Source organism: Acartia tonsa, chromosome 2 (genome assembly GCF_053477335.1).
Source record: "Acartia tonsa isolate MP-2025a chromosome 2, ASM5347733v1, whole genome shotgun sequence".
NCBI lineage: Eukaryota > Metazoa > Arthropoda > Copepoda > Calanoida > Acartiidae > Acartia > Acartia tonsa.
Window position 1 is genome coordinate 55250051 of NC_137261.1, and position 27898 is coordinate 55277948.

A 27898-nucleotide genomic window follows, 5' to 3' on the forward strand; every position below is an offset into this window, starting at 1 on the left:
AACACAAAATTTGATATTGCAACACTCTATTTTAACTCAATTGTGGCCGCACTTAAACAAAACACATTAAGAAAAGAAAAACATTGGGTTCAATCAGAGATCTTAAGGGATAAGACAATGGACGATAAATTGATAATAAACAAAATAACTCTTTTGTAGATTATAATTATTGGTTGAAAAGTTTGGACGCTGCTATATTAAACCAACCAATCAATGTTTATTAAAGGTTCCCAAGTTTTTAAAGTTATCAAATGAGAGAAAGTGTTTAATAAATTTTGGGTACAAGTGTAATATACAGTCCAATGTCCCCTCCCTCCCTGAAGCTCGAGCACTTCTATAATATTGTAAGTACAGAAAAACATTATAAACTTGAGAGGAAAAAAATTTAAATTTATTTTTCATTGTGACTTCGAAACCGATTAGTATTCGCTGGTTTAGAGCTGGCTCTCAGCCATACTGAAAATTAAAAATCATGTATAATATCGTTTTACAGACAATTTTCCACGAATATTAATGTAAAAATCATGAAATTAATGACAGTTTTGTTAGCCTAGACTTTTGGCTCCTCGAGTTGACAAAATTGGTTTTAATCATATTACTTTTCATTTAATATCCGCGGAAAGCTGTCAATTACTTTTCAATTGAAGGAAGCTTATTTGAAATAGATGGCAGGTATAATACCTACAAATAAATATGAATTGATGTATAATAATGATAAACAAAATTACCCAATATTACTTCCTTTTTTAGAATTTTGATTGGTTGATTCAAACTAGCAGTGTAGTGTTCAAATTTCTCAAATAATAATTTTTATCAACAAAAGAGGTTATTTTGTTTATCATTATTGGGTATGAACATAAAATTTAACGTCCATTGCCTAAATCCTTTAGATCTCTGGTTATTTTTATAATTTTATTAAAAGTGAAGCTTTTCTTTAATTAGGGTCGGTCCCTCCGTCCGTAAGTCCCGACACTCCGGAGCGGATAGCTTTTTTTTTGTTAATTTAGGCATGTTAGAACTATCGATTTCAAACTTTGCATGGTGATTCCTGTAATAGTTAGGCATGATTTAAAAATCGTAGTAACTCTGTAATCATTACCAGAATGTTCGTGCGTCCAGTTTAAACATGTTGATTTTTTTTACTTTTTTAGCAACAAATTTTTATGTGATCTAATTATCCGATTGATCTGATTTTTAGTATATTGATTTCTGGGAAAAGTACAATATTATAACCGAAGCAACTCTATAATCAAGTTCTAAATTTGTAAGTATGCCCTTAAACATTATCCTGTATCAAGCAGTTTTTCAACAAATTTACCTACAATTTTGCTTCGACTCTTGTACATTTACATTATGCTTATTCAGTTCAAGTGTTAATGTCCGTTTGTTCAGAGCTTACTTTTATGGATGTTGTCATCCTTGTGTTTGTATGCATCTTTTCACAACTGTGTCAACAATTATACTATGAAAATAGATGTAGCATATACGTGGATATTATGACAGGTGAAACATTGTTGTCATTTTAGCTTGCAATATCCCCTAGCATTTATTGGTCGGGCCGTTTATCCAGTAGAATAGGATAAAGGAGGGGGATGGGGGAGATCGTTATTTTAGCCCGCTACATAGTTCACTATATTATAAACCATGAAAATATGATATAAGATCCAAGTAATAATAAATCCATTATTATGAAAGGAGAAAAGTGCTTTGTTTGTTTTTATTGGTATAAAAATAGACTTTAAAACATCTAAACATTTATTTTCAATACATTATTTGTCAAAAAAGGTCAAGGCTTTAAAAATGTTATATTTGTAGTCTTTTTATTCCCTCCATATATTTTTTCTCCCTCTTGTCTTTTTATGGTTACTGAACATCTGCTATGTAACTCACTTTGTCGGTTTGTCAATCCATGTTTTTTTTCGGCTTCGCTTTTAATGTATGTTGTCATTCTTGTTGTGCAAATGATTTTCAATTTTAAAAATGTAATTGGCAACTTTTTGGTTTCATAAAATGAGAAAAAAAATTTAATTCGTGTATTTACTGAAAGTGACATTTAAAAAGGTTTTTTTTACTTAATTTTTTTCCGGTTCTTTACCGAAATGTGCCTATAACTACACAACCCCTCTCCCAAACTGGGAAAAAAATTGAAAATACGGGGGGGGGGGGATTAGAGTTTTTACCCTTACAGAGGGACCTTTATCGTTTAGAGACTTTACAAACGGTGCCCTCACCCTGCTAGGCTACCCTAAACCTATAGAACTTAACTTAACCTAAAGTAAAACACGATAAACTACTACCAGTTTACTTTCTATTTATTTCAAAGATAAAGAAAGGTGGGGGGGGGGGGGGGGGTTCTGTGCTCGAATAAGCATTTTGAGAGAACTGCCATTTTTCCTTATTGCAATTTAGTGACATGTAATGAAATTTATGTGTCTTATTTTTATCTCAAGGAAAACGCAAGTACAAAAAAGTGCATTTTACAAAATTATTGAGGTAAAAAGTTACAAGATTGTATATAATTATTTTCTTCTTTTAGTATAATTCCTATTTCTTTTACTTACTTTGAAAAATTCACTTTTAATCAAAACAAAAATATTTTTTTTCTATTTTATGAATACCTTTAAATCCAAAAGAAATGTTTAAGGTGAGCTAAATATTACCACCCCCGGCCCTCCATCTATAGAAGCATAGCAGCTCGTTGCACAAAAAAATCATTATTATTTCACCCTTCTCCAAAAAACTATTATTCCCCCGGAATAGAATTAGATGAAATGCAAATCTGACCTGCTGTTGGCCTCCATCAGCTGTTCAATATCTACTGCTGCCAGGACAGGTATGGGGGATGCAAGAATGAGTCCCAGCCCCCAGGTCAACACTATTCGCCAGAATACAGCTCGTTCACTTTCCTAAAAATAAAAAATAGATTAATTCAGGAATTAAATTTTAATGGTTCCCAAAGTTTTATCAACTCGTTCTCTCGTTGCTTGGCGTAAAGTTTGGTTGTATCAACTTTCAGTGTTCCAGAATTAAAGTAAAAGAAAGCGTTTTTTTCTATCTCATTTTCTGTGTGTGAAAGATATTGAGCCCAAACTGCGTAACTTTTTAAGTATGGGTATGACACATAATTAACTGGGAGTTAAATTTTTTTGAATATCTCCATCCTGGGAAAAAAATTGTTCTTCTAGCTTTAAAAATGAGAAAATTACAGCCGTTTGGAAATTTTAAGTAAAAAAGACCTAAAAACAGAGGTTGTTGAATAAAAGGGCGAAGGAAGCGAAAGTTGACTTAGACTTATAAAAGGTCGTAAATTCATTATCAAACAGGGGACTTGCACAAAAAATTTAGCCCTCTAGCTCTAATAGGAACTGAGATAATAGGAGGGGGGGAGGGGTTGAACGCCCTCCCCCCCCACGACTGATTAATCTGCGGCAAGGGGCCCGACTGGCAATTTTATTTATCGTGATAGGTTTTTTTTTAGTTTATCGAGCAATGAACCCCCATAAAATTAAACTAAGGGGAGGAAGGTAGATTTTTTTATGCATAACCCTTATGGAAGTCCCTTTTTCTATATGAACTAACCTAACCTAAGGAAACAAATTATTACAAATCAGGTATGGGGTTCAGTGCTCGCTAGGCACTTTGAAAGAAACCGCCAATTTAAAAAAAAAGTTTTAAATCAATATGGCTGCTCTTACATAAGTGTAAACAAAAGCATTTTTTAGTTATTCAAAATTTGGCAAGTTTTACACATAGTTTCTGAGTTTTCTAGTTCACCAATACGGAGCATGGGAGTGTAGAAGGGGGATGTCTTTAGCCCCCCCCCCCCACATTTAATATTGAAATTTGGTAACTGCATGTTTGGAAATAATCAATCAAAATTTAATAAGTTTTTTGAGCCAACAAAAAAGACAATAAAATTTATGGTACAAGTGTAATTTAAAATCTAATGTACCTACGCTACTCTCTTTGAGATTTCTGCCAAAATGATTTGTTTTATTGATATTAATTTTAATATTTTAAAGTACTTCTTAAGAAAATGGATTATTTTCAACATATTAGTTATTGTAGTTTGCAAAAAGTTTCTGCAGTATAAAAAATGTTCGAAAATTTTTTTTCTTTAAAAAAAAAATGTATTGCTTTTTAATGGGGTAAAAAAGATGATGGGTTACTACAAACACCCCCGCCCCCTCCCCCCACCATTTCTGTCAGGTCTCATGGTGTCAAGAAAAACATAAACTTTGGATAAATAAAGTTTTCCATAAAAAATAGGATTAGGATTTTTTGCCAGATTTCTAATTAAACTTTTACACACTTTCTAATATGTTGAAATATGTATTAAAGTTTAATTATTTTTACATAATCATAAACGAAACAGGGCAAAATGGCACCAAAAAAATGAACTCATACGATAAAATAACCAATGAAAGGCTAATATAAATTTTACCATTTTGGTCAATAACAATGTATACTGGCCTCTCATTGGACCACTTTATTTTATGACGTCATTTTTTGGTGCTTTTTTGCGCTGTCTCAATCATAATCATAATAACTCAGAGATTGTAGGGGATAAGACATTGGTCTATAAATTGATAATTATTCCCAATTATGATAAACAAAATTTCCACTCCTGTAGATGGTATTTATTGGTTCAAAAGTTTTGACACTACTTGTCCAATCAACATCCAATCAAAATTTTATTGAAAGTACCAAAAGTTTTAGAGCCAACGAATTAGATAAAACGGAAACTCGTGACGTCACTGCGAGCCTTTGCAGCCTCTAGGCAAAAGCGTTTTGCTCATCATATCCCAGTTCACAAATAATGTGTAAAAAATGTGCCGCTGTAATAACCATGGGGGGAGGAGACTGTTTATTGAAATAGTCCTAAAAGTTTTATAATAACATTTTCTTATTTGTTGGCTTATCAACTTTTGGGACTTTTATTGAATTCCGATTAGTTGGTCTATTTAAGTAAAATGTCAAAACGTTTCCAATAGTAATTGTAATCTAATCTACAGATTGGGTAATTTTTATTATCATCACTGGGGATGTTAACCAATTTATCGGCTATTGTCTTATCCCTTTAGATCTCTGATAAATAGCACTGACATAAAATCATAAAGAAGTCTTGTTACAAAATAATCTTAATTTTGTACTATCCTTCTTTACAAATATGATTTTTAGAACGCTTACAAAATTATGTACTTTTAGTATTAAAACATAACATCAAATAACAAAGTACATCAAATTTGATTTTTTTAAAAATTGCTAATCTCTTGCAAATCTTATATATTTTACTTTTATCTTTAATTTTTAAGATATAAAATATACAGTCATTTCTTTCCCAATAGTAGTAAAGAAAAAGTTCGCAAACTGTAGCACACCTGCTAGTCGTCGGGGTGGAGATAGGTTCGAATCAAGTTAGGACTTCCATACAAAGGTCGTACAATCGAATTTGATGTCTGTTGTTTATTTTAGTTATTCTTAGTTGCTGGAACTGACATTAAAGTGTGTCATGGACAGTATTCAATTCTAGATATCTTACATAATCTAAAATAATCTGGTTTAATTCTTTTTAAAGTTTTTTTTTTCATTATATCGAAATATTGTATCAAAAGAAAACGAGATAATTTTAGATTTTAAAGGAATCAATAACAACAAAAGAATGTTTTTTTTTAAATGTGTCTTTTGATACATTTCTGCATAAAGCTCTATTCAAAATATTTGTTTAAAACTCCCAATTTATTAATTTGCCAATTACAGTAAGCAACGGTATTTTTAAGGTGTTTTCCAGAATTGTTTTGAAACCGATTTATATCCTCTGGATTAGAACTGGTTCCTTGTCACACTGAAAAATAGTCACAGGAAATGAATTAAAAATCATAAAAGTTATATCAGTTTTGTTTGCCCAACCACTCGGGGCTTACAAAACTGGTTTTAATCTTTTATTTATATTTTTTTATTTTTATATCCGCGGAAAGCTGTCTATAATACGATGCGATAAATGACTATTGTGCAACTGTACCTGTCTTTGCATGAGAGGCTTGGAGATGCCTCTGTATCTGCCTATGGATATGAACATAAGGTGCAGGATGGACACAGAACAGCCCAGAACATCACAGGTTTGATAGAATACACACCAGAACTGGGACAATGGCCAGTTACCACCTACATGCATGAAATCCTTATAATAAAGTAAAAAGAATTTCTGTCTGTCTGGCTAACCGACGAATCTCGCTAACCACGAAACCCATATGGTTCTCCTTTACTTGATAGCTGCTCATAGGTCCTGGGAAGGTTTATAACTATTTTGGGGGAGGGAACCACCAACCTCCAAAGAGAGATTCCAATGAAAACAAAAAAACATAACTAATCCCATCTAGCGGCCCAAAAAATATTTTTTGATAAACAGCTGATCTTTAGTTTTTAAAATAAATTGAAGAAAAAAAACATTTATGTGCCCCTAGAGGTTTCTAGGAGCATACCCGCTGTAATAAAAAGGAATATAAGAATGTAAAAAATGTCAAACAAAAGTCGCTCAATATTCAACAACCTCCTAACAGCAAAGACATTCTGCAGCTGCATCGACCAATAAACCAGTAAAACCTAGCCGCCTAACTTTTGGTTCAGTTGAAACTGTTTTGGAGATCAAAAAGCAACTAGCCATCCTGTTCTAATAGATAGATAGAACAACTTTTCATAGAAAAAAATAATATGCTATAAGAATATAAAATGAAGCTCTTTATAGTGCTTTATACAAATGACCAATGATAAGCCAATACACAGACTAATTTACCAAAGGCAGGCCATTATACATTTTAGTTAATCTATTGCAGGCCAGTAACATTTTAATTGACCAATGGTAAGCCAGCGTGACGTCATTTTTATAGGCACTATAAAAAGCTCCATACAAAATATTTTTTTTTACCTTGGAAAATGACCATAGCACCAAAAGGCATAACAACCATACATACAAGTAGATCAGCAACACCAAGGGACATCAAGAAATAGTTGGTCATATTCTGTAGCTCTCTAATAATATAAATATAATATAAAAGGCATAACAACCATACATACAAGTAGATCAGCAACACCAAGGGACATCAAGAAATAGTTGGTCATGTTCTGTAGCTCTCTAATAATATAAATATAATATAAAAGGCATAACAACCATACATACAAGTATAATATCTGCAACACCAAGGGACATCAAGAAATAGTTGGTCATATTCTGTAGCTCTCTAATAATATAAATATAATATAAAAGGCATAACAACCATACACACAAGTAGATCTGCAACACCAAGGGACATCAAGAAATAGTTGGTCATATTCTGTAGCTCTCTAATAATATAAATATAATATAAAAGGCATAACAACCATACACACAAGTAGATCAGCAACACCAAGGGACATCAAGAAATAGTTGGTCATATTCTGGAGCTCTCTAATAATATAAATATAATATAAAAGGCATAACAACCATACACACAAGTAGATCTGCAACACCAAGGGACATCAAGAAATAGTTGGTCATGTTCTGTAGCTCTCTAATAATATAAATATAATATAAAAGGCATAACAACCATACATACAAGTAGATCTGCAACACCAAGGGACATCAAGAAATAGTTGGTCATGTTCTGTAGCTCTCTAATAATATAAATATAATATAAAAGGCATAACAACCATACACACAAGTAGATCTGCAACACCAAGGGACATCAATAAATAGTTGGTCATGTTCTGTAGCTCTCTAAAAATATCAATTATTGTTTAAAATGTATAAAAACAAGGATGAAAGCATCCATTAGTATGGATGGACATCCGAAAAAAAAATAATATTGACCAGTACCATAAAAACAAACCATAAACTTAAAATATATATCAGGAAACCTTTAAAAATTTATAATTAAATTAAAATCTATGAATCGATCTAGCACCCCAACCAGTAATAGACGACGACGTCCTATGTGGGGGGTAAATGAGTGGTTTGAAACTTTGAAACATGGCCAGTATAGATAGAGATAATACATTTTGTACATTTATTTCTAGGCCCTTAAAATAACTTTTTATGTCAGCATAAGAATTATATTCGAAAAAGTGTATTTTGAGTAACAGGTCTAGATGATAAAAACAAAACAAAACTTTAAAGAAAAATAATTAAGATAAAAAGATATTGATATACGTTTGTATCCAATTAATTTATTCTTCAAAAAAACAAATTAAAAGTTATGAATTGTAAAATAAATTGTAAAGAATAAGATAGAAATAATTTAAATTATCTTAATTGGATGTATAATAGAAATGATAGATCTAGATATATACTCAATAAATTGGACTAATAAGAACACAGTGTAGGAACAGGCTGGCCATATTATTGATTAAGAACGTGTACAGTTCCGGGGATAAAGCTAGCTTTCAGGAAATTATTTAGTCAAAAAATTTGTCGCTTGTATTATTGAAATAAATTGAAATAAAGTAACATAATGTCTTTCTGTCTATGTGTTTGTCTTTATATTTGTACCGAAGGATCTCGGTAACCGCTGAACTTTTATGTTTTAAATCTAAAGAAATAATGGCGTTGGGGGATGAGGGGCTCATCACTTATCCCCCCCCCCCCATTTTTAAAAACTTTTTTAAAAATCTGAATTAAAAATGGGTTTTGGGATTGAACTCCCCCTCCACAAGTGCCACTAGAGGCCTCTAGGGGGCGTAGCCGCTAATAAATTATATGTTATAATTAAATACAAACAAAATCTTAGTCTTTTTCAACTTTTTCAAACCGATTAATATTCGTTGGATTAGGACCGGTTCTCATCCACACTGAAAAATTATGTATAGCACCGAATTTCGGACAGTGCAATTTGGGGAGAAAATTAAAAATCATAATTTTTTTTTTGGGGGGGGGGGGTAGTCACCACTCCCCCCCCCCTTTTGACGTCCCTGATTTTAGATCTATTGGATGTATAAATGACGTACATGTAAACGAAGAAAAGAATAATGAAAGCTCAACGAGGAAGAAAAAATCCAGTAAAAATAAAATATTTTTAAATTTATCTCAAATGAAAGTATTTCTGATACCTAATACAACGATTGAGGTAGAGGATATTCAACAGCAAATTATACTGCACTCAAAGTTTTAATTGGGGGGGGGGGGGGGTTACATAAATTTACCGTCTTGTCTAGTAATTACTACTCTTTTTAACGCCCCCCTCCTATCTCGGAAACTATACGAGATATTAGGACATGCTGAAAAGCAATTTTATTTACATTTACATACACCCCCCCCCCCCTCCCGGAATAGGGATAAGATTCCTGAAATAAGAGGGAAAACAATCATGGTAGAACACAAAATGCGCGTTATAAATCGTGTCATTCTAAGGAATACAATAATAATATTTTTAATCAATTTGTACAGAGTTGGTAAAAACATGAAATTGATATTATTATTTTTTAGAACTTCTATTTAATTGTTGATGGTAGCGAGGCTACTCCATAACTCAATTTGTTAATACGTCCGTCCGTCCATCAATCCGTCTATAATTGTATGGCTAATGGAAAATAAGGCAATAAGTCAATCCTTATAATAAAGTAACAGGATGTCTGACTGTCTGTGTGTCTGTTTGTCTGTACCGAAGGATCTCGATAACTACTGAACAAATCGGGTTTTCCTTAACAGGGTAGCTTCTAATAGTTTCCAGGAAGGTTTATAACTATTTTGGGGGAGGGTACCACCACCCTCCCAAGAGAAATCACAAAAAAATCGAAAAAAATTGAATATTCCTAGACGTAAACGCAACATTCGCTGCAGACAAAAAAAAGCTTACTACTTTTTAAAATAGGATATCGAACAAATTTCAGACACAACCCAATCTGTCCCGATTTTGTATCACTTTGAAAAGTGCGATTCCAGTTACGTCATATACGTTTTGGGAAAGAAAAAGGGAAGGGGGGAAGAAAATCTCTACAAAATCGGGACAGATTGGGTTGTGTCCAAATTTCAGCTTCCGAACTGCAACTGTACTATTTCAGGAATATATACAGTCGCAGCACAATATATGGCAGCTTAACTTTTCATTACATTTTGATCAGCTGATAATATATCAGCTGTAAAAAAAAAATCCGCCAGTTGCTCTGATGAATGTGGTTTCCGCGCGCGCCACTAAAAACAACGTAAACGTTTTTGACTAAACATGAAAGATTAAAAAACAAAAATGTTGTGTAAATATTAGAGTAAAATACTAGAGGGAGAAAGGGTTAAATCTCCCCATCGCAATCGTCTTGTAAAACCTTCCTATTGGGTCATTGAAAATCAACTAATGGTATCGCTTATATTAACACAGCTAAGTAGCAGAAAATTATTTAGAAGCAGACGAAAGATGTCTTTGGAAAATGAAGGGAGGTAGTTGTCTGTATATACATCTATACTATAGATCTGTTGTGTAAATATTTAACGTTGTTAAAAAACATTCACTAATTGAGGGGACATTGGGATGTATGTTTATTACTTTATACCTCTAAGTTTTATAATAACCTTTCTTAATTGTTGGCTTATCAACTTTGGGGACTTTTATTATATTTTGATTGGTTGGTCCATTGAGTTGAGTGTTCAAACGTTTCATTTCCTTATTGTAATCTACAGAGGGGGTACTTTTATGTATTATTATTGTGTTGTCCATAAATCTATCGGCCATTGTCTTATCCCTTTAGATTCCTGGGTCCAACAACATATTTGGATGATTGACAAGTCATTAGTGAGGTTAAAACGAACAAGGTAAACAGGTATGAATCTTTTAATACATGTCAATACAGATAATCTAGAGACAAACTCTTTTTAAGGGTACTAGCGTCTACGCCCCCTAGACGCCTCTAGGGGCACTTGAGGAGGGGGGAGTCGAATTTGATAACCCAATTTCTTATTTTAGATTTTAAAAGAAAAAGTTTTAAAAAATATTTTGGGGGGGGGCCTCCCCTCTCCCATCATTTTTAATTTTAGTTAAACAAATAAAAAAATATTTTTTTTTTTTTGGGGGGGGGGGTATTTTTCATTTTTGGTGGGGTTGGGGGTGTCCCACCCCCCCCAAGAAAATAGTTATTAACCTTCCCGGGACCTATGAGGAGCTACCCTGTTAAGGAGAACCCGATCAGTTCAGCGGTTAGCGAGATCCTTCGGTACAGACACACAGATACGCAAACAGACAAACATCCTGTTACTTTAGTATAAGGATAGTTAGCTTTCTAAAAATTATGTAATCGAAAAATTTTGTCGCCCATAACCGTATATTATAAAAATAAACAAAGCTATTTATCTGCTAAAAAAAAACATTTCTAAGTTTGACAAAAAATGGGGTCAGAGGGATTATCTATATACATAGTATGTCTATTAATATGTCCTTAATTAATACTACTTATATGTTATTTTTAGTTACTGATGTAATCTTTAGGTTTAAGTTGTTAAAATTATTATCTTTCTATCTTTCTTCTTTACATTTTTATGTATATCTTTTTTATCCCACTTATACAATATATACAGGAATACATAGGGATAAGACATTTTTGCACATCCCCGATGATGAAGCACAAAATTGCCCCTTCTGTAGTTTACACTAATTGGTTGAAACTTTTAGACCCTAAAACCAAATGAACCAAACAATCAAAATACAATAAAAGTCCCAACGGTTATCAAGCGAACAAATAAGAAACCGTTATTATAAGACTTTGGGAACTAGTGTAATAAACAGCTCAATGTCCCCTTCCTTCCTACAATATATATCTGTATTTATCTAGCTAATGAGGGATAAATCATTGTAATCAAATTTCCAACATTAACCCAACACTTGATCAGAAGTCAGGGAGGGAGGGAACACTAGACTGTAACTTTTATTGGTACTTAAAGTTGCTGCCTTATGGGTTGGTTCCAAACTAGAATTCTCCAAACTTTTAGTTTAATCTGCAGAATGGAGGGTAGTTTTGTGAAGCAACTTATAGTGCATATAAAGAAATGATGTCATACAATACAAATGACCAATGATACAATGATTACAATTGGTCAATATAAATGTATACTGGCCTAAGCTTGGTCATTTGCATTGTAAGACGTCATTTTTTCTGGATGAGAGCAAAACGTACATTTCAGCTTAGTAAACCGATGATAGACATCTAGTATATCGAGAATGTACGAAAATTTAAAAAGTTCAAAGGCAAATAACAACTTGATATAACTTCTAAAAGTTTAGTTGATATTTGGCTTTAAGATTATCTTTGTTTAGTATATCTAAGTTAAAAAATCGTTTTTAATGTATTTGTAAAACTGGAGAAAAACATATTAAAGTTTCAATTTTCCCTTTCACATTTAATATGTTTTCTCGTATTCATTCGAATCCGGTGGATAGGAACCGGTTCTCATCCATACGAAAAAACTATGTCTAGCATCGTATTATATCCAGCTTTCTACGAATATAGAAATGTACAATCATAAGATTAAAACCAGTTTTTTTAGCCGTTGCCTTCGGCACCTCGGGGCTAAAAAAACTAGTTTTAATCTCATAATTGTACTTTCTTTATCCGCGGAAAGCCGTTTATAATACGATGCGAGAAATAACTATTATATTCTTTTTTTTTCTCTTTTCGTATTCCTAAAAAAAGGTCTTCAGGAATCAAATACACTATCCCCATTTTGGTCAAGATAGTACTCCTGTAGCTTTTGGTGCATATCCTGAAAATTTTCCTTCTTATCCACCAGTTTAAACTTAGTCAATAATTAAACTCTTAGTCTATATCATTTTATTTTTTTATGAGATTAAACATCATAATGTAAACTCTAAATTGTCGATAGATAGCAGCAATTTAGAGTATTGTATGTGCTATCTCCTAAGCTGGGGGGTACCTGGCAGCATCAAATAAACATTATTATTATTATTATGTAATGTACAAAACTGGATCTTGAATCAACTTCATCTAGCAAATTATACATTATCAGGAATACAGGAATAGATCAATGTAAATTATGAAAGATTATTTTGTTTTATCAAAAGATTTATAATATTTATGTTTCAATGACCTGTTTTAATGACCTTTTTCGTCTGATACCAAATTGTTTTCTTCTACTTGGCTGTGTTAATATAACCGATATCATTGGTTGATTTTCAATGACCCAATTTTGAGTCCGCGAAAGGACACTGCAATGTAGAGATACAGTTAATTAACCCATTCCCCCTCTAGTGTTTTACTCTAATGTTATATTACAATTTCACATCTAAACAGTTGCATCGATTGTATAAAAATATGTGACTAAATTTTATAGTTATTTCTCGTATCGTATTATAAACGGCTTTTCGCGGATATAGAATGTACAATTATAAGATTAAAACTAGTTTTTTTAGCCCCGAGGTGCCGGAGGCACCAGCTAAAAAAACTGGTTTTAATCTTATGATTGTACATTTCTATACTCGTAGAAAACTGGATATAATACGATGCTTGACATAGTTTTTTCGTATGGATGAGAACCGGTTCCTATCCACCGGATTCGAATGAATACGAGAAACAAATATTTCATTTTAAGTTGGATGCATAATTGAATAAAGGTACTAAGAAAGAGAGGTAATGTCTGATTGAGCCAATAGGAGAATCGCATCGGTACATACATGTAATCTCATTGGTTGAAATTGTGTACACATTTTGTTACGAACGCATGTTTTTTTTTCATTTCATACTTAGATAAAAGTCAGCTGTAAACAGTATATTTTCTTAGTAGAAAGCTTTGCAGAATCAGACTTATTTGCCAAAAAATTTCGTCTTAAATTTGAAAGCTTCAAGCACAGGTGGATTATTTTTAAAAAGTTAGGCTGGCTACTCGCTTGTGAGGCAAATTTTTTTTTGTGTAAAATCCTCCAAAATAGCATAAAAACTAAATAAAATCTTAAAAGGGTTATTAACATATGATTTTGTTTAATTTTTGTAGATTTTTAATGTGCTTTTGGATGATTTTTCACAAAAATAATTTTGCCTCACTATCGAGTAGTCAGTCTATCAATTTTTAAGCATCCACATCAGCTTGAGTCGAAAATAAACAATACTTTTGTCTGCTAGAAATGTTCCTTCTTAGATTTGACGAAAAAAGGGTTCAGAATATGCTTCTATTCTTATATTTCTATTCACATTTGTTAAATATGATTTACCATTTAGGGTATCAAATTTCTTGGCTGATTGTGAAAATTTCTTGGCTGAAAACTTGATTAGAAGATTACAAAACTACATAGTAGTAGCCAATAATTCTAATCTTTTAAAAGGTTAAATTTGTTTATTATCATTGATGGATATATAAATAGATTTCTCGTATTCATTTGAATCCGGTGGATTGGAACCGGTTCTAATCCATACGAAAAAACTATGTCTAGCATCGTATTATATCCAGCTTTCTACGAATATAAAAATGTACAATCATAAGATTAAGACCAGTTTTTTAGCCGGTTCCTTTCGGTACCTCGGAGCTAAAAAACTAGTTTTAATCTTATAATTGTACATTCTATATCCGCGGAAAGCAGTTTATAATACGATGCGAGAAATAACTATTGTCGTTCATTGTCTTATTCCTTAACATCCCAGGATTAGAACTTACTTGTTTGTGCTGATGGCGAGACACACGAGACAGTTGCCAAATCCTCCTCTCAGGGTTAGAACTTACTTGTTTGTGCTGATGGCGAGACACACGAGACAGTTGCCAAATCCTCCTCCCAGGATGAGGAACATGACCAGGGGGAGGGGCCAATACTCCATACCTCCCACACCATCCTCGGACATGGTATCTAATAATTATATTTTAAAAGCATTCATAGCGGTCTGCTCATCGTCGGGGGAGGTGATAGGTTTGTTTCTCGGCTCAACATTGCGTCAATTCTAAAGTCTTTAAAAATGGTTTCTACTGCTGCTATGCTCGTATGCCTTGGCCAAAAACTGGCGCAACTCATTACCATGCACACTGCATAGTTAGGACGTCCGGACAAAGGTAATGTAATTGGTTATCTGTACGGTGTTACTTAACCTAATACCTAGGAGGTTTGAATAGAAAATGAGAGATTGTCTCACCATAGTTACCCCCGGGGTTTTGTTGTACCTGACGTTAGAGTGTCATGGACGGGCAGCCTCGCCCGTATAAGCACAGCTAGCTTAAGCCAGGTACAGGTTAACCTGAGCACGCCAAAGAAACTAACTAGCAGGGGTGTTCTAGGAAGATATTGTGAGTTCATAACCACTCTTACTTAAATCGTAGCTGTATCTTCCCTACTATGATTTTTTTCAAAATACATTTTCCTGGCGTGCTCAGGTAAACCTGTACCTGGCTTAAGCTAGTTGTAAGAGGTAATAGATAGGTAGAGGTTGGACTGCTTTGGAGCGGCTTTTATATTTTACAACTTATTACCACATATCTTTAATGTTTTTTGTCCGATTTAAACAAATTTTGTGAATAATTAAGTTTCCATTTATTAATTGGGAGTACTAAATTAAATTTGCTTCTGAAATTCTTTAAGGCGATTCCCCTGATTTGCTACTTTTGGATGTTGTCATTGTTATCTCGTGAATTCAGTTTTCAAGGTTTTTCTAATTGGAAACTGTGCAAGAGTTTTCAATTTATTTTTTTATCAATAAAATTTAGTGATGAAAAAACTTTGCAATTAATTTGAAGAAAAAATAATTTAATTTTTAGTTATATATAAAAAAAATGTGAAATAAGTTTTCATTTATTGATTAAATTTCATGATCTGAGTTTTATTTTTCAATATCATTGCTAAAAATTAAAAGATTAAAATTTATAAAGATTTTAAAGAAGGTGTATCAACTTTTTTTTTATAGCTAGCCGGTTCTTTTAGTAAGTAGTAGATGTAAAATTTTTCATAGAATTCATATATGCAATCGGTTTTTTTGTAGACCTCTTATTTTTTAAGTAATTTAAGTTTTAAAAAAAAAATTAAGTCGATTTTAAGGTACTAAAATGCAACAAAAAAAAAGAAAGAAAATGGCCATTATGAACAAAAATAGTAAGATCTTTAATTTGACACCTTACTTTTTCAATTCTGTCAGGTAATTATTGAAAACAATTATTTTTTTAAACCCACGAGAATAAAAACTTTGAACTTAATTTTATCATTTTACAGGTAAAAAAATATGGGTTCATATATATACCTTTAGAATCAGAAAAATATTATGAATCCATTGTAAGCAAAATTGAAAAAATGTTTACAATATAGTATATAAACTACAATAAAAGGAATTATATGAAAATATCATATTATATTATACAGGCAACGTCTTAATTCTTGAATTGAGTATAAAAATGGGAAGGGGGTAAAGAGGGGGTAAAGAGGGGGTAAAAAAGGGAAGACGAAAGTGTTGCCTGAACAAAAAATATAATTGGCCATTTGTTTTTTTTTTATTTTTTTACTTTTTTCAATTTTGCTTACAATGGATTCGTAATATTTTTCTGATTCTAAAGGTATATATGAACCCATATTTTTTTACCTGTGAAATGATAAAATTAAGTTCAAAGTTTTTATTCTCATGGGTTTAAAAAAATCAATGTTTTCAATAATTACCTGACAAAATTCAAAAAGTAAGGTGTCAAATTAAAGATCTTACTATTTTTGTACATAATGGACATTTTCTTCCTTTTTTTTGTTGCTTTTAGTACCTTAAAATCGACTTAATCTTTTTTTTTAAAACTTAAATTACTTAAAAAATAAGAGGTCTACAAAAAAACGATTGCATATCTGAATTCTATGAAAAATTTTACATCTACTACTTACTAATACATTTGCCGTTTTTAAATGTATGACGTCATTTTTATAGTCACTATAAAGAGCTTCATGTAAAGGAAATCAATGGTTGAGGGTCACATTTGCTTATAGAGATGCTATGTACCTAGAAATAAACAAGGATAACAACATCTATAAAAGTGAAGCTTTGAAACGGTAGGATTAAACAGACATAAACACTTGTCAAAAAATATCAAAATGTTTTAAATGGACGTACGGACGTTTGGTAACGAATATAACGTTGCTACGCTTTTTTAATCGTACTTAACTAGTAATGGAATCATCATGCAAAGTTTGAAATCGAAAGGACAATTCTAACATGACTAAATTTACGAAAAGAGCTATCCGTTACAGATGGACGGGTGAACCTACCCTAATTATAGAAAAGCTTCGCTTTCAAACTAGAATATTTACCATTTCCTGCATATTGAATAGGCTCTACAGTAGAACTTGAATTGCTTCCTGTACAACAATTTTTCAATTTCAACATTTCAATTGACATTTCATTCAGGGTAGGGGGGGGGGGGGGGAGAAGGAAATGGAATTTAAATGATACTGGGACCTAAAATTTATAACCAAGTTAATTCATTCAACAGTATAAAAACTTTATCAACTTTGACTTTTGAGCCAAAAAATCTATGGAATGGGTAATTTTGTATATCATCATTGGGGATGTTTATTAATTTTTCGTTCATTGTCTTATCCCTTTAGATTCCTGCAATTTCATTGCTTTCTTGTGCTTCACATTCTCCTTTTAGGGATTAGCCTATGAAAACAGTCCCCAAAGTTAAACGAATCTTGTTTATAAAACTTTGAGTACCTGTATATGTTTCATTCCTAAGTCCCGTCCCTCCCTGACAAATTCCATAAGCTTTACACCGTCTGCACGATTGAATAATAAAACTCAAATGTCAAGAAAATGAGATAACATATTTCCAAGACTAGAACTGAACTTTAGATTCGAGGATTTTTTTTTATAAAATTGATTGAATACATTGAATTGATTGGCACATTTGTCTTCAATCTAATTTCATATCCTAGTAAAGACTGACATCTTTAGATGATAGCGGGATAGTTCAGTGTCAGATATTGTGTACATATGGGAAAAGGTTTATCTATAATACAAAGTAGAACAATGTCTGTATGTCCGTCCATCCGTCTGTATGTCTGAAGCTCAAGATCTCGATAACCGCTGAACCGATTAGGTTATACTCTTCAGGGAATAAACCTACTGGTCCTCTGGTGGTTTTAGGCTATGTTATCATAGTATGAGGTGGGACACCCCTACCTCCCAAAAAAGAAAAAATTCCGCCATCCAAAAAAAAATTTATCTTTTCTCTTTGTAATTCAAAAATAAGAAGCGGTGGTGGGGGAAACCCCTACCGCCCTATCGGGCCCCTTGAAAAAAATATCCACACCTACCCACCACCAAAAAAAAAGTTATAAAAATAAATAATAATCAAACTGTTTAATGCAGTATTATATTGGCATATTTTTACTTTCAAAACTAGCATACATTCTAGGTCTGCTGAGTATCTGTTACTTTGAAAATCTTCCATAACTGTACTTTAGATATTCCAAATCTTTACATAATTTATTGGAAGGTCCCTTTCTATACTAATGGAAAAATAAATGTAATAGTTATAGAAGTATAACCCAGACAACTACCTGGACCCTGTCTTGGGGACCTTTTTCGTTTACTACCAAATTGCTATACGCTCTTTTTTTTTAGCGACTTGGCTTTGTTAATATTTACTATGTTATTGGCTGATTTCAAAGATCCAATTGAAAGTCGGCACAGTGTCAACGGGGTGGGGACATACAGTTATCTAACCCCTTCTCCCTCTAAAATAGCATCATAACAATTAAAACATGAAATTATTAAATTTGATTTCAATATTTTGATTTAAACTCGTGCCAATTTGACTTTTTAAACGCATTTAACCCTTTACAGTCGGGCCCCTTGCCGCACCTTAATCGGTCGGGGGGGAGGGGGGGCGTTCAACGCCCCCCCTAATTATCTCAGTTCCTATTAGAGCTAGAGGGCTAAATTTTTGTGCAAGTCCCCTGTTTGATAATGAATTTCCGACCTTTTATAAGTCTAAATCAATTTTCGCTTCCTTCACCCTTTTATTTAACAACCTTTGTTTTTATGTCTTTTTTTATTTAAAAATTTCAAACGGCTGTAATTTTTTTATTTTTGAAGCTAGAAGAAAAATTTTTTCCCAGAAAATGTTTATCTTTATGTAAATTTTACATTAGAAATATCAAAATATAAATTTCAGCGGCCGCAGCTGTACTTTGCAGCTGCCAGCCGCCGCAGTCGGCGGGAAAACGGCGGCGGATCTTCATGAAATTTTAATACGTTATGTAGACATGTAAGAAAAGCTTAAGTTTAAAATTTGAAGTCTCTAAGTCAAAAATTGCGGCCACAGAAGCCTTTTAAAGATTTCTGGAGACCTGGAGGATCATGACCTGCAGGATCATACCTGGAACCTGAAAGTGACTTGAACACCTGTATTTTATAAAAGGATGTACTACTAGAGGATTTTTTAGTATTTTGGTATGATAAAATGCTTTGTTTTAGTCAAAAAAATATTTTTGCTCTTTACCTGGATGACCCTGCCAGGTTTGCTGGCATCCTGTGCCCGCCAGGATAGAAATATTCAAAAAATTCCAACTTTCAGTTATGTGTCATACCCATACCTAAAAAGTTTGGGCTCTTTATCTTTCACACACAGAAAATGAGATAGAAAAAAAGGATGGGGGGGCGTTCAACGCCCCCCCCCCCCCCCCCGACCGTTAAGGGTTAATGAATTCCATTCTTGATGTTGTTCTCGAAGAATAAGATATTTTACCAGATTTTTAAATATATGACAATATTGCAGGAAAATAAAATGTCTAATATCATCACAGATATTTGTATAGATATGTAACATATTCTATATCGCAGCAAATAGACATTTATATCTGTGAATTTTTCTGGCATCCAAGTTTTTAAAAGCGAAGCTTTTCTATAATTAGAGTCGGCCCGTCCGTCCGTCACAGAGAGTTAACTCTTTTCGTTAATTTAAACAGGTTAGAATTGTCCTATTGATTCCAAACTTTGCATGATTCCTATAGTAATTAGGTACAATTTAAAAAGTGTAGTAACACTATAATCAATACAAGAATGTCCGTACGTCCATTATAAACATGTCAATTTTTATCATTTTTGACAACAAATTTTTGTATGTTAAAATTATCCGATTCTTCTGATTTTTTGAAAACTGATTCCTATTGCAACAAGGTACAATGTTAAAAGCGAAGCATCTCTATAAACAAGTCTAAAAAATGTAAGTATGTCCTTAAACAGTATCATCTATTTATGCAGTTTTGAAACAAATTTACTTACAATATTTTTTGTACTGATGCATTAATATTTTGCTAATTTAGTTCTGACAATCTACAAGTGTTAATGTTCGTTTGTCCTTCCATTTCAGAGCTTCGCTTTTATGGATGTTGTCATCCTTGTTTTTATTCCTTTATTGGCCCAAAAACTTTGGGTACTTCTATCGAATTTTGATTGTTTGGGTCAAACAAGAAGTGTCAAACATTTTAAGCAAAAAATTAGGTTAACTTTGTTTATCATCATTTTGTATGTAATGTTATTTATTGTCCATTGTCTTATCCCTTAAGATCACAGCTTTTTAGTTGAGCTTTATCAAAAAAGTTTGTTAATGCATTTACCAAGTTCAGATACTTGATCTATTGTTACAGAGCAAACTTTTATGTTCCTTCAATTTTGTAATTATGTTAGATAATCAACAGCAAATTACTTTTAAGCTTTACTTAAGCATGTTAGATTTGCCCCATTGCATTGTTCAAAACTAACATTATTATTCCTGTAACATTTGAATATAATTTTAAAAAACTTAACAGTGTTCTTTTTAGGCGTTGTGATATGGGCTTCTTTTTTGAAAAAAAAACACATTTTGTATAATATATTCATCCTATTCACTTGAATTTTGGAATATTGTACAAAAAATAAAATAACTTGATATTATTTGCTCTTAAAAAAAAATTGCTGGATTATAAACTGCTCATTCTTCGAAAAAAATTGGCAAGGAAAAATGAAAAGGGTAAAAACGTTTATTTGAAATAAAATAGCTTAAAACCAGTTATGGAACTTAATAAGGCTTCCCTGAAATGAAGAACTTAATAACCCCGGTAGTTAGCGAGATCTTAACGGGCAAACAATAAGGAAATAACCTTGCTCTAAATAATAGAATGAATGCATAATGACAAAAGAAAGAGCACAATCATTTATTACAGAATATATTATTTCAGTATTATGCAGGGAGAGAGTGGACATTGGTCTATAAATTATACTGGTACCCAAAGAAATATTTTATCATTTGTTGGCTTATAAAACTTGGGTACTTTAAATAAATTCTGATTGATTGGTCCAAACTTGCAGTGTCAAAACTTTTCAACCAAAAATCCCTATGATAAAAAAACAGGATGTTTGTCTGTGTGTCTGTAACGATGGATCTCGCTAACCGCTGAACCGAGTGGGTTCTCCTTAACAGGATAGCTTTTCATAGGTCCCGGGAAGGTTTATAACTATTTAAGGGGAGGGTACCACTACCATCTCAAGAGAAATCGCCTCTAGAAAAAAATCCTAAACTAAACTAAAAAATGCCCACCCCCATTTTTTTTGAAATTAAAAAAATACGGTTTTGGATTCAACTTCCCCCTCCTCAAGTGCCCCTTGAGGCCTCTAGAGAGCGTGGCCGCTAGTTTGTATTTAAAGAAGTATCATCTTTGTTATAATTGTTAGGGATGTAAATCAATTTATTGTCCATTGTCTTATCCCTCAAGCTCCCTGACTAATATGTCAGTCCTTTCATTAATATTCGCATCACTAGAAGCGAAGATATTATATAATTAGGCTGTGTCGGTCAGTTAGTAACGGATAGCTCTTTAAAACTATACCACATTGATATAGGAATCTTGATATAATGTTTAAAACGTGCTTTAAGAGGTAACTGGACAAAGTGTCTCAAAAATCAGCCCTGCAACGTCATAAAAATGAGGGAGATAAGAGGAGAAGTGGGAAAGAAAACCTCTAAAAAAGAGATGGATAGTCCCTTATTTTTATGACGTCACATGGCTGATTTTTAAACACTTTGTCTAGTTACCTCTTTAAGCACGTTTTAAACATTATATGAAGATTCTTATAACAATGTGGTATAATTATAAGAATACAAATTCAATGTTCATTACAAGTAAAGATGTTATTTGTTGTCTTAAATCAAAATTTGACATGACCGAGGCGATTCCTTTAACGATTGGACATGATATAATGGGTGATTTATGCTAGCTATGATCCTTGTTCTATATATACGTACATGAATGAAAGGGTCATATTATATGCAGATATTTGCCTTAATGATCATGAATCAAATAGATGTAAAAAGCCTAGATGAACAATCCTTTAATTGGACTAATATTGACACAGTGTAGGTACAATTCGACCGTATTATTGGTTAAAAAGTGTACACTTTTTTTGTACAAAGAGGTAGTATATTTTCCATTTCATCCAAGTCAGTTTTTTTATTGTAAAGCTTTTCTTGAAGAAAATGCCCAAAATTTTAGCCAACAAAGTTTTAGTGAATTTTCATTCAGGTTTCGGGATGATTTTGGACTATTTAATTTTTAAACTAAATCTAAGGATTGTATAATGCTTTTTTTATACCATAAGCAGAGCCACTAGATGCTAGGGGCGCAGACACAAATAAGTAAATAATGCAGTAATTATCATCAATGCATAACTGATGATTCTAATGGCCAACACATTATATAACAATTTGTGTATTGTAGTACGATTATGTAATATGTTGTGTATTTTATACTTTTTTTCCTCATATTGTACTGTTTTTTTCCACAATAAGAAATAAAAATGGTTAAAAAAGGGCAGTCAAAAACCAAGAAGCCCATTATTTTTTTTGTAAATATTATTCCTATTTTCCTACGTTTAACTTCTTAAACTTAAATTACCAGGAATCTTACGGGATAAGACAATGGACGATAATTGAAATACAACCGAATTGATGATAACAGATCTAACATTATTATGATTATGAAAAATTACCATTTCCGTATATTTAGATTATTGGATAAAAAGTTTGGCCTGCTAGTGTGGGAAACCCATACAAAATTCAATAAAATACAAAGTTTTGAGCCAACGAATACGATAATGATTTTATACTACTTTGAAAACTAGTATAATTTAAAGTTCAATGTCCCCTACCTCTATTGGAAATCAAAAGAAATTGTCAAAGAAATATTAAACATTACAGGCATACAGAGTGAAGGATGCTAAGCTTTAAAGTACACGCTTAGACAAAATATGGGAACTGATTTTTTTATAATGCCTATAAAAAATGACGTCGTACTTGCCTACTATTGGTCAACTAAAATGTATATTGGCCTGCAATTAGTAATATTGTCTGTGTATTGGCATATCATTGGTCATCTGTATAGTCTGACGTTATTTTTTATAGAAACTATAAACAGCTTCATCGAAACTTCAAAAATATCATGATGATAAAAACCTAGTTGAAAATAGTAAGGATTCGTCTATTCTGTTGAAATTGATAAAATTCCTAGGCAGTCCATGTAGATATAAAAGTGATTGTAGGTGTAAAAAAAACTTCAGTAACGGCTCCACTTATTTGACATTTTATACATCTGAAAATAAGTATTAATTAATGAATTTAGGATCTCACACCAGATTATCATGTACTCTAATAACGTGAAACTTGTAGCTAGCTAAAATGGCGATCCCTTTTACCCAATCTTTTCCCCTCCTACTGGACGAACGAACTTACCAATGTGTGATGTCCATTTTAGCAACCTAAATTGACGACTATTTTCCCTGTCATAATATCTATTTATATTCTGTATACATTTAATAATTAACTGACTAAATGAATGTATTATTAGAAGCGAAGATACTTTATAAGTAGGGTTCTTTGTTTATCTGTCATTTAGATATGAAATTTTAAGCAACTAAAAGAAAAATTTCTAACATTTAATTAATTTAAGGATATTATATTTTTATTTAGGCTTCTATATGTTGTCAAATATTAAGTGCATTCTTATGTATTGAGCTTCGTTTTTATAAATATTACTTATATCTTATTAGGACGTGATTCTTCTTCGATTTCAAGTGATCATCTATAGAACCCAAGGGTATAATCCGCTTGTAATGGGATGCAATACTCTAACGCCCACTGGTGGATATTAGGTTAAGTAATATCTAACAGACAACCAACCTTTTGATTGCACAACCTTTGTCTAAGAAGTCTTATCTGTGCATGGTAATGAGTTGCGCCTAATTATGCGCCAAGGAATTCCCACTTACACTAACTATTTATGACATAGCATTTGTAGTAACCATTTTTAAGTAAGCTATGATGCGGTGACGGGCCGAGATTCGAAACTATCACCTCCCCAACGATGCGCTACGTGTTTAGCCACAGTCGCGGGTCTCGCTTTTTTATGTTCTTGTTTGTTATTTAATCACACTTTTAGCTTAATTAACACCCAACAGTGTCATTCACTTCGAGTTAACAATTCACTTTTGTGGGTAATCTCTTTTTAATTGTTTAAAGCATACTTTAACGAGCACCACATTAGATTATGTTTAATTAAATCTAATATTTTTATGTAACATTTTAATTTGTGTTTTTGTCACGAAGACATATTTACAACTAAGAAAGGATTAGGGTAAAAAAATCAAAGAACAAGATTATTTTTGATGAAAACTTACACATTTAAATTTAAATTTGAAAAATTGTTTCTTTATTTGACAAACCCCAAATCACTTGGAAAAAAATGAAACATCTAACATTTTTAATTATCTTTCAAGTGCGTTCTTAAAATATAGAAATCCGCTCTAAAAATTTTATACTAAAAATATCTTATTCTTCAAAATTTTATATGTATAACATGTTACGTAATTAAATCTTAGTTTTCGAGTTATATATTTAGACTAGGGTTGGGCCGGATACTTTTTTGACCGGATACCGGATATTCGGCTGATTTCTAATGCTGGATATCCGGTTCCGGCCGGATATCTGGCCAACGTTCGATATCTGTCAATTTACCGGATATCCTGCCGGATTACCGGATATCCGGCGTAAAAAATCAGCCGGATATAATGTAACCGGATATTTTTAATATCCGGTATCCAAACGGATATTGAAAATGGCCGGATAACTGGACAGACCGGATATCCGGCCCAACCCTAATTTAGACTTATCAAGACAATGTTTGAAAGCAAAACATTTCTAATGTTGGAAAATTTGTAAACAGTATGCCTTTTGTCAAAGGCTTAAAAAATCCTGATTTGCAAAAAGGCAATATATACTAATATATTGGCCTGCTATGTATAGTACATTTCTAATTAAACTTAATTACTCAGGGAGGGAGGGGAAAATAAACTGTAAATTATACTGGTACCTAAAGTTTTAAAAATACGTCCGCTCATTCGTTGACTCTTTGGTTACTATAATATATACTAGAGGCTACGCCCTTAGAGGCCTCTAGGGGCACTTGAGGAGGGGAGAGTCGAATTTGATAACCCAATTTCTTATTTTAGATTTTAAAAGAAAAAGTAAAAAAATATTTTGGGGAGTGGAAATATTTTTTTGGGGGGAGAATTTTTCATTTTTAGGGGGGTTTGGGGTGTCCCACCCCCCAAAAAAATAGTTATAAACCTTCGCGGGACTACCCTGTTAAGGAAAACCCGATTAGATCAGCGGTTAGCGAGATCCTTCGGTTCAGACACACAGATACACAGACACACAGACATCCTGTTACTTTAGTATAAGGATTGATTGGTTGCATCAAACTAGCAGTGTCCAACTTTAATCCCTTAATATCCCTGTAATTACAGGATAACACATTATGCACATGTTAATCATCGAGTTCTTGCTTGAAGCAAGAAATGGTGCTTTCCCCCAAAGTACAATTTGAGCATTGCACCCCCTACCCCCTCCCCCCCGTTTTTAGATAAATTGAAAATAAGACTAGAAAAACTACCCCTCCCTTAAAAATAAGAGTTTTTTATCCGTGACTAGAATAACTACCCCTCAACCACGTTATTTTCAATCTATTTATAAAAAATTGGGGGGGGGGGGTTCTTTGTTCGACTAGGCATTTTAAGGAAAACCGCCCCAATCTTTAATTGCAAATCTAGTTTCAAAGCATTGAGTACTTAACACATTACGGAGCAAGAAAAACATAAAGCAAAACAAGGAAAAACAAATTAGCAATAACGGGACAGCGGAAAGTGTCATTTGTGACGTCATAGAAATATATCTAAAAAGGAGGAGTGAGAGGAGAAGTGAGAAAGGAAACCACTAAAAAGGATGGATATTAGAAGTATTTTTATGAAGTCACACATGACACTTTCCGCTGTCCCCGCAATTACCTCTCGTGTACAAAGCCTCTCTCGGTAACTTAAATCTTACCCTTTGGATTAGGATAGGGGTTTGTTTCATAAACTATTTTTAAAAGCGAAGCTTTTCTATAATTAGGGTAGGTCCGTCCATACGTCTGTAACGGATAGCTTTTTTCGTTAATTTAGGCATGTTAGAATTGTCCTATCGATTTCAAACTTTGCATGGTGATTCCTCTAGTAATTAGGTACGATTCAAAAGCGTAGCAACTCTATAATCATCACCAAAATGTCCGTACGTCCATTTTAAACATGTTTATTTTTTACTTTCTTAACAACAAATTTTTATGTGATCTAATTATCCGATTGATCTGATTTTTAGCATACTGATTCCTGGTTCAACAAAGTACAATATTATAAGCGAAGCAACTCTATAATTAAGTCCTAAAAATGTAAGTATGTCCATAAACATTATTCTGTATCAAGCAGTTTTTAACAAATTTACTTATAATTTTGCTTCGACTCTTATACATTTATATTTTGATTATATAGTTCTGACACTATTCAAGTGGTAATGTCCGTTTGTCATACCGTTTCTGTGCTTCGCTTTTATGGATGTTGTCATCCTTGTTTTTTTAGATACTTTGACATCAATTTTACGTGGTGTTGTCTTATTATTTTTTAATGAAGATTCTTATGACGATTAAGAATGTGTGTTAGTCTGATTTATTGACTTTCGAATTTATGAATGTTGTCATCCTTATTTGTTAAGACTTAAAGAGTAGCCTAGCTACAAAAAGTATGCATAAATAAAGTTGTGCAACGGGCAAGTTTTTAACGAGGGGAGCGCTTAAAATTCCATTACCAGTTTTTAATACTTTTCCCCTTTTTTTATCTGTTATGCTTTTTATTAGCAGAGGCAATTAATTGTCATGTCAAATATTTGTGACATAAAACAAGTAAATAGTAGGGAAAAACAAGGTTGACAACATCCATAAAAGCGAAGCACTGAAACGGTAGGACAAACGGACATTAACACTTGTATAGTTTCAGAACTGAATAATCCTAATATAAATGTATAAGAGTCAAAGCAAAATTGTAAGTAAATTTGTTAAAAAACTGCTTGATACAGGATAATATTTATGGACATACTTACATTTTTAGGACTTGATTATAGAGTTGCTTCGTTTATTACATTATACTTTGTTGTCCCAGGAATCAATATACCAAAAATCAGATCAATCCGATGATTAGATCACATAAAAATTTGATATTAAAAAAGTAAAAAAATCAACATGTTTAAAATGGACGTACGGACATTTTGGTACTGATTATAGAGTTGCTACGCTTTCTAAATCGTACCTAACTACTAAAGGAATCACCATGCAAAATTTGAAATCGATAGGACAATTCTAACATGTCTAAATTAACGAAAAAAGCTATCCGTTACGGACGGACGGACGGACGTACGGACCGACCCTAATTATAGAAAAGCTTCGCTTTTAAAAACTTAAATACAACACAGTTTTCATACAAGGATGACAACATCCATAAAAGCGAAGCTCTGAAATGGTATGACAGACGATTATTAACTCTTGTATAGTGTCAGAACTGAATATACAAAATATAATAAACATAT

At 32.6% G+C, this 27898-nt stretch overlaps 1 protein-coding gene across 1 annotated transcript in view; it reads right to left on the reverse strand.

The window, feature by feature from the left end:
• Positions 1–23545, reverse strand: part of LOC145312187 (5-hydroxytryptamine receptor 2C-like) — a 63728-nt gene extending 40183 nt beyond the window's left edge. Inside the window, exons 1-6 of the mRNA XM_080151377.1 lie at positions 23456–23545; positions 17223–17267; positions 14684–14804; positions 6926–7029; positions 6023–6165; positions 2785–2906 (exon numbers count right to left, since the gene is read on the reverse strand). Coding sequence (XP_080007503.1) covers positions 2785–2906; positions 6023–6165; positions 6926–7029; positions 14684–14804; positions 17223–17267; positions 23456–23471 — 551 coding nt within the window. The 5' untranslated portion in view covers positions 23472–23545. The remainder of the gene's footprint in view (positions 1–2784; positions 2907–6022; positions 6166–6925; positions 7030–14683; positions 14805–17222; positions 17268–23455) is intronic.
• Between the last annotated feature and the right edge of the window lie 4353 nt (positions 23546–27898).